The sequence below is a fragment of the Mizuhopecten yessoensis genome, unplaced genomic scaffold (assembly GCF_002113885.1).
Source record: "Mizuhopecten yessoensis strain PY_sf001 unplaced genomic scaffold, ASM211388v2 scaffold10985, whole genome shotgun sequence".
NCBI classification, from domain to species: Eukaryota; Metazoa; Mollusca; class Bivalvia; order Pectinida; family Pectinidae; genus Mizuhopecten; species Mizuhopecten yessoensis.
The window spans coordinates 1,612,809-1,621,504 of record NW_018408820.1 but is presented as its reverse complement, the minus strand read 5'-3'; the positions used below and the strand labels follow the sequence as shown (position 1 = coordinate 1,621,504).

General features: G+C 35.8%; 1 protein-coding gene across 2 annotated transcripts; it reads right to left on the bottom strand.

Moving 5' to 3' along the window:
• Positions 1 to 1,647: 1,647 nt before the first annotated feature.
• Positions 1,648 to 6,817, bottom strand: LOC110464341. 2 transcript variants are annotated; one of them, XM_021519520.1, is made up of 2 exons: positions 6,538 to 6,817; positions 1,648 to 3,445 (listed from the first exon to the last, which is right to left on the bottom strand). In XM_021519520.1, the coding sequence occupies exon 2, from the start codon at positions 3,433 to 3,435 to the stop codon at positions 2,221 to 2,223; it is 1,215 nt and encodes a 404-aa protein (XP_021375195.1). In that variant the 5' UTR covers positions 3,436 to 3,445; positions 6,538 to 6,817; the 3' UTR covers positions 1,648 to 2,220. The 2 variants fall into 2 exon arrangements, with proteins under 2 accessions (XP_021375195.1, XP_021375196.1); XM_021519521.1 differs by having other exon boundaries at positions 6,725 to 6,817.
• Between the last annotated feature and the right edge of the window lie 1,879 nt (positions 6,818 to 8,696).

Here is an 8,696-nt window from a genome sequence, read left to right as displayed (position 1 = left end):
CAGAAGTTTGAACGATTTTTTTTTAATTTAAACTAAGATTTTGACGAAATCGTTGGACATCTTTGTTCGGTTAGGATTGCCTGTAGTCGGAATCTCTAAACAGGGTCAGTTTTTATCCGAATCTTGATTGTTTGAACACTGATGTAATGAGTATTTTATTCAATATTTCAAATGCAGTGAAAGTAATATGTTCTGAAGAGCTGTGCGTGTATAAGTGGATTATGGCGAGAGATTTGACTAGCTATATATCACTCGTTAAATCTTGAATACACCGAATGTGTATGCAACTTTGTACTATTATTTGAATATGTTTATATATTATGTCATAAAATACCCTAGTCTCTGAGCCAATATAATAGTTTCTGCTATAAATGTATGTTATGTTTAATTACTTGCTACGAACATTGTCAAGAATGTGCAATGCATATATATATTTAACAATATATTTTTACAAGTATTTTTTTTAATATATAGAAATGCATATTAGATTATTGAATAAAATGATATTTAAATGTTCATCATACTTGCTTGCTATTGACACAAAAAGACAAACGCTGGTCGGGCTTAACAACATGAAGCGTATACAGAATCGAATTATATTTAATAAAAATTGTTCATGAGTCTATCCATTTGGATCAGTTTTAAAGAAATTCATACAGGAGAACACGGTAAAATGCAAGTACACGTATCGACCCTGACATTCGGTACTAAGTGATTGAGAAAGGTGATCAAAATATATTTACTTTTGTGTCATGAGGTCTTTGACGAAAGATGTGTCATGTAACTTATGTTTTTGATAATAATGAGAACATTTTCATTATTATGTCTCATAATGTCATAGCACATACACCGGACATAACAAAGAACAAAAACGGTCCTCTTAATATTAAATATCAAAAAGGCGCATTTTGTGTATTGTTAACAGAATGAAAACCCCCTTGTTGGAACATTTCAGATTGAGGATTTCTTGGAAACTTATCTTTTTGTCTGTAGAAGGTTTACAAAAGGTATCTATTTGTGCATTGCAGCAATATTTTCCTTTGGTCAAAACTCATGGACTATATGACAACAAAGTATGTACGTTCCTTAACGATGTATGCATGCGCAATGTGGTTCAACTCCATCAGGGTACAATTACGAAGTAATTCGACCAGGAAATAAGTTTTATACTAATTAAACCAGGCGTTGTTTGATTCTAAAAATGAGTTTTGTGGTAGGTACAAGTACTAGACTAGATTGATCCCGAAAAGTCTTCTGTTGACACCACATTGTGGGATAAATCCCAAAAAGTTTTCTGATAAAATGCATTCACATTTCAGTAAAATTATTTTTCGGGATCGATCCCGAAAAAAGATCATGCACATGCATCAGGTAAATGTATAGTTATTGTTGCAAAATTTTCGAGAATGATCCCGAAAATCTGCTAAAATGGTCACCCGTAAACTGATTTTTATTTTTGGGATCAATACCAAAAACAGACATATATTATCAGAAAATATGGCCGCATCAATTATATGCATCAACATTCTACCAACGTACATGGGTGAATTACTGAAAACACACGTCAAAAAGAGGACGCCATTAATGTTTCCTCTTCTGGAATGCATTGGGTTAAGTGTTTCTGTTTATAATTTTTCGCATTTCAATTTTTTTTTTGTGAAATTTGGAGAATTAATTCACTGACGTACGATATGTTGTAAAACTGTATAGTTCCAAAGTGTTTTTTTTATATTTCGTAATACTTGCATAGTTAGCCATCTCATGAAACAAGCGTTTGTATTTCAGTACTTCAGTGGTGTACAAAAACAATAAATCATTCTTTTTATCAAACTGTATATGATTCATGATGTTTATGAAATAAACAAAATACCTAAAACATGCAAGCGAGTCTATTATGTATTGTGTTTTACTAGTGAAATATATTAACACACACAAAATCTATGAACTTTTGCTGAGTGTCTAACAGATCATGCGTGACATTCTTGAGAATACGATTTTTGATATCATTATAGCCCGACCTGGTCTCCACTCAATGGTTAAAATTTCAGTTCATTTGCATACAGTATTTTTGGTAGATTAGAAATAATGATAACATAATATTTCCATTAAAGGGAATTAAAGGGAATTGAAGCACTTTGTCAAAATAAGAATTTGGAAATATTTTATTTAATTGACGTTATATTTCCGTCAATATATGAATATCTCTCTCTCTCTCTCCTATTATTCGATCTTATACATTTTTATAAGTGCATCTGCCTGGTCATGTGCAACTAGAAACGTGTTCCTCTGTTCCTGGAAGCAGATGCAGCGCGGATGGACCAGTCCTTGCACAAGGAGTTGGTCAGACATATTACCGTCCATAGATGTCTGCAACACCATACCCTCAACTACAGAAACCACGCATAGTTTCTCCCTGACCAGAGTTAGACCCCTTGGTCCAGTAGGTGTCGCCACAGTCCAGAGTTGTTCTCCAGCATACGTTATACATCTCACCTGGTCTTTATAGTAGTCAGACACATAAAAGCAGCGTCTGTTTCCAGCTACGACATGAGAACCAAGATCATAGTTTCCGTCCTCCTCAACTATCATGTTTCTATGACCTGCCATGTCAACCATGTCTATACCCGATTTCTGCCCACTCTCGTTACAGCTCAAACAGAGAAAATGTTGATTTTTGTATGAAATATCGTATAAATCCCAGCCCTCCTTATCAAACGACACTGACTTGTATCTCTGTAGTGTATTGTTGTGTACTGTATACAATGTTATACAGTTTGTTTTCTTGTCAGACACGGCGAGTGTCGACTTATCTATCACTGTCAGTCCTACCGGATCTTCGTCCACATTAGAATAATGTTTGAGGTTAAGATCAGCATCGAAGAGTTTCACCTTTTTATTCTCTTTATCTAAAACGACTACTCGATCATCAGGTAGAGTCACGATTCTCTGGATTTCTATTAAACGGTTTTTTCTATCACCTGGAACTCTTGATGAGAAATCTCTTTCAAACAGTGCTTTCAGAGGTGGTATCTCAGAGGTATCAGAAATTAACAAGTGTTTCGAATCGAGGTCTGAAATATCGACTTCCGACTGGGTAAGGAAATCAAACATGTTGTGAACTTCTTTGAATCTTGTGTTTTTATGTTGGTGACAACAACTGGTGCAAAGTACTTCTCTACACATAAGACAGACAGTCACAGTGTCAGTTTTCTCACAACGATCACATGTGTTCTTGTCATCGCTTTGGTTCGGAGCCGTGTCAGGAGGTAGTGGCACCTGTCGATGATCACGTGACTTGTGAAGAGAAGAGCATCCGGGGCAGTAAAACTCGTGGCAATCCAGACAGAATGTTTCAGCGCGCTGAAAGTCTGCCTTGCAGCTATCACATGTGGTGTACTGGACCGACGATGGCAAGAACGAAGAAGACGACCCCATTCTGAAGAATCTATAAAACACAATAGATCGCGTGAAAAGTAACTTTTATTTGACTTTTGTGTCCCCTACATTACAGAATAAAACACAAGCTCATGGACGTATAAACAAATACAATATATTTGTACAATAATGATAAGCAAACCTATACTATATTTGTTTCCTGGACACTACGTTCACAACTTCGGTTTAAAGCGTTCATGTTTTTAACAACATGAGATATTCAAAGATGTTAAACGATAGATTTCTGGTACAGGATTCCATACCCTCTACACCAGACTCAATACATGATAATTGCTATATAGGTAGTGACATAAAACTGCTCTTTTCGATAATTGTAAAACAGCAGAAAAATACATAGTTATCCTGGGGAAACAAAAGTAACATTGTACGTGATAGGGGATACTTTCGAATTCTAACCTAATTTCATATCACAAAAGTTCCATGTGTGTGTATTTGTCTTCAGCCGCTCAATTTTTAGATTTAGAAAGAAACCTAAAACCACGGATTAGATTATCTAAGTCCGTGCTTAAACGTCTTCCCTAGTTAAGGAGAAATTTTTCGTATTCAGTATCAAAGTGATGACCAAAACATCTGATACATTACAAAGTAGTATCTGGTCTACTTTCGCCGCATTATTTAAATACCGGTAACTCTAAACATAAAAAAGAATACTATTCTCATGTACCATGATTATCCCTCTCTTTTCTAAGGTTATTCAAATTTAACTGTCCATTTTTAGGAAACATGAGTCATGAGTTTCTATGTTTGTGATGGTGATAACGAAGAACATAATAATATTAGTGACAGACTAACACACCTTAAAGGGGGGAATACTGAAACTGAAGCAGACAATGCCAGCTACCATTTAAGGACTTTGGTATGTCCCAGCATGGGGACAGGACCCATTGTCTACCCTTCTAGGACGAACGCTCAACACAAGGCCAACAACATGGGATAAAGCAGGCCTATTCTTTCCCCGAATATGCAAAGGGTGTGTGGACATCTATGTGCTGTTTTTAGAAAGGCTTTCGATAGTGTAGCACACGACAAGTTTTGCAATAAAATTGTTATGACATAGAAATAGTGATAAATGCAATTCTATCAGTTTATGATAATGAACGTTTTGTTGCAATATTGCATGATTCGCTATCTGTCATGTTTCGTTGTCACCCATGCGTGTGTATAGTGTATGCGTGCATGCATGTGTGTGGTAGTGGTGGTATGTTGGTTTATTTGCCCCTAGTGATAGCGCGGATCTGTTGCCGACCTTATAAGGCTATCTAACTGAATTTCCGTGCCGTAAGCAACCAGCACAGCATTCCGCCTGGTCACATTACTATTTATATTTCAACAAATTGTATTAGACAAAAAAAATGAACAATTGGATTAGATAATAGTCATAGCCTATATAAGTCTTCACATTACAGTTGTCTGCGGCCTACGCACATTTATTATCGCCTGCTGGATAACCGCGAAATACTCGGAAGTGAAGCGGACGTAAAACCTATCATTAATCAGTTGACTAATCTGTTTACGTTATGCTTTATTTTGCCAATAACGAAAAAGACAATGACGATTGTTAAATACCAGCTATATTGTCTGCAAACTTACAATGAAAAATTGACATTTATTGGCAAATCAATTGAGATATAGTAGAAAACTTTGTTATCTAGGATAAGCCGTTTAGCTTTTATGGAAGATTTACTGTAGTACAAAATACATTGGCATAGCAGGGTTTAAATGCTTTTGACATTTGGAAAAGAAGAGAGAAAGGTTTTATCCTTAACTTTGAAACTAAAATATCATTGTTTCCTGAAGGCTCTGCAGTATTTGGGATTTGCTTTTGTGTCCTTCTCTACTTGGGGATTCAAAAACGACCAAAATAAATCTGCTGCGCCTATTGCAATATTGGAGGTATTTATATTTTTTCTACTTCTAACTATCTTTTATTTCCTAGCATATTTGCCCGGGTGAGGAAGGCATGCAATGGATTCTGTCTCGCGGCCGGGACATACCAAAGTCCTTAAAAATGGTAGTTGTTATTCCCTGCTTAACATTCATCGTTTAGGGTAATGGCAACAACTTGTTCACCCGTTGTCAGTATAATGTGACCGGGTGAATGCTGTGCTGGGTGTCTTAGGCATGGTGTTTCAGTGAGATAGCACTATAAAGTCGGCATCAGATCCGTGCTATCACAAGGAGTCAAATACACAAACATACGCTGCCTCCTGCACATACACACACGCAAGCACACATACACAACACACATGGAGGCTCGTCCTTAAATGATATTAGCTGTTGTTTTGACGTTATCATAGTAAAACCAAACCAAAACCACGGTGGCGCCTATATGGGTGTGAAGTGTCGGGTATTTGTTTATATTACCACTAATTGAAAATGTCTGCCTCATTTACTTAAAGGTTTATTGAATGTAAATAAAACGGTCAATACTTCGATGGTATACTTTGAAAGTAGGTTAACGTTTGCAATTGTTATGACAAAAAAAATGAACGTTTCGCAACGATAGTATGCATAATTTATGTTTACATGAAAGCTATAGCATACAAGGTAACCCGTATGAGACTACAGAATGGCTGTGTATTTGAAGTGTAATGATTGATATGTTTTATACATCGCTATACATATAGATTGCCCTTTCGAGGTCAATTGGATTGTCCTGCGAGTGATCTCTGTCAAGCTTAACGGTGCCATATAGATAGCCTAGCTTTGACCAAGGTGGAGTCACATCTATTTATATATTTATCGAACACCACGTTCATACGCTATTCTTGATAATGAACAGATGTAGGAAAGTGGTGAGCGATGAAACGAGCAATGTTTGAGTATAAATAGAGTGGTCAGTCCTATTTAGGTAATAGAGGGGAGGGGGGGGGGGGGGGGGGGGGGAACACGAAAGAAACCATTTAGATTGGGAAATACAACCTTAACAACCCAAACCGATCATGTTCATAACATTCTGGAACTGAATCTACAGATTGATTTTTGGTTTAAAGTCCCCGATTGTTGATGTTTTGATACGCATACTTATTACCAATTGACGATACTTCAATAATATCGAAATATTGTCGTTCTCATACATACCAGAGAGGTGTTGTGTTGTTATTGTCCACACCTTGTCAGCCACATTTCGAGGTTCCCTGTCGCCATTAATATATTGTATAATGTTTCACGGTTCTCCATGTTTGACGAATAGAATTTACCATCTGATCGTTAAGTATAGAAACATATAAATAATAAGTATTTTTATGCACTTGTACACTGTACACACCTATGTCCGACCTCGAATCAGCTTTGGTTATTTAAATGGCGGTATTGATTGTGCTCCTCACAATACACACACAAACCATTAAACTCTATGTGTATACACAACAAACCGATCAAGACCAATGTATTTTGATGTTGCCATTCTAGATCTTTTTTGAATGACGACGATTCAAAAGAATGCGATCGACCGTCACACGTTAACCATTGGTGTGTACATAAAGTACTAGCAGTACTGCTACCAAGCGAGAATAACGTTTCACGTAAAATGTGTTTTTTGTATAAAAAGAATGAAATATGTATAAATTTAATGTATGATAATACTCGTTCTCCAGAAAACATTGATATTTAAATCGAATGAGCTGTACGAAATGTGATATAATATGGTATGGCAAGTCAATCTCTCTTGACAAAGGTGATTAATGTGTGATAGCAACGTTTGTCTTAATCGATTCTCTAACTATCGGATGTAGAATATGAATACGCTTTACAAACGATAAAGATTTGACGAAGATTAATGTGGTATCTTAAAAACAGGTAGTAACAGAAAACCAAACATGCGTTTATTCAGATCTCATGTCTATGTACTTCTGAAACCCAGATTCCTTTTCAGTGTAAATGATGTGAAACTAAGCACTACGGATCAAGCTTGGCAGAGATCGATGCAGAACATATTTATGCGTTGCTATTTTTTTAATCGGTCCTGATACAAATTGACCATCAAACCCTGTTTTTAATTTGTCAAGAATCTTTATATAGTCAAAATATAATTTTGCAAGTATGTCCAAAAACAAATAATGATTTGAAATCTGTATGTAATTCATCAGCATCGCCGTATCCAGAACCATTCTAAAGTTTCTATAAAAAATGCAAGTCAAGATCCTTTTCAAATTAACTTTAATCTCGGTATGTTATTTCATCTTGTGTACTTGGCTTTTCCATAAAAACCAACCCTGCAAATACAAATCTATGAACAGACGGTTCAAATTATACCATTAGGGATTCAAGTATGTGTATTCTGTCTAAAGATGTCGGAATTCTTTCACGTGATTGTAGATTTGAGAATAAGTCAATCCGAAATTCAGTTCCGAAAAAAAGTATTTTGTCGATTGTATAATAAGCCCAATTCTGTGTAAAATGCTAATTCGACGTATTTCCTGTTACGTATCAAAACAATGTGTGTTTGTCCAAAGTTATTTTTACTCAATAGAATTTTTTTTCTAGCAATTATTCTTTAAGATATGTTTTAGATCTATCTAGTATAAGAGCTATATTGCTGGCATATCATGAAGTATAAAAATAGGTTGGTTGTTGACATTATGCCATTTCTATGTACATTGCTCCTATTCTTAATCGCAAGTTCTTCTATATATACATGCCTAAAACCTTCAGGTGAAATGGGTCACCTTGACAAAACCGTAGTTCAATTTCAAACGAAGAGATTACCACCCACCGGTACCAGCCTCGTCTATCAATACACCTATAATATAATCTTACAGGTGTATTGACAGACGAGGCTGGTACCTGTGTACCACCTTTATTATTTGCGCATACAGCATGTTTTTGATTTATATTGTCCGTTTTCCTAAATCCCTCCCTCAAAAAATGCTACTGTGCGCTATCAATTAAATTCCACGAAACGGAATGAAATATTGTGTAATCGAATTCGAATTTTAGAACAGTTTTCTTCTACGTAGCGCATTACACGTGGTATCATAATTTAGTCTAGATCAGCGTTCTGATACGAATGACTAAAATCGTGTTTGTTCTTTACTGCACATATAAGCCAGTCTGTAGATAACTTCTGGAAGAGAAACGGGTCTCCAGTTTTTAAGTGTTTGTGTTTTTCTCCTTAATCCCTACATCCGAGTCTCTGATAATTGTTTATAAATAGATGTAGTGTATGTACCTCAATATCAAATATCTTAACTGTTTCCAAAAGCATTAAAAGTTCTATAAAATAATCATCTGAGCCCAGG

What these genes read in the sequence shown, in the direction of transcription:
- LOC110464341 (XM_021519520.1), bottom strand. Translation starts at nt 3,435, where the DNA reads ATGGGGTCGTCTTCTTCGTTCTTGCCATCGTCGGTCCAGTACACCACA.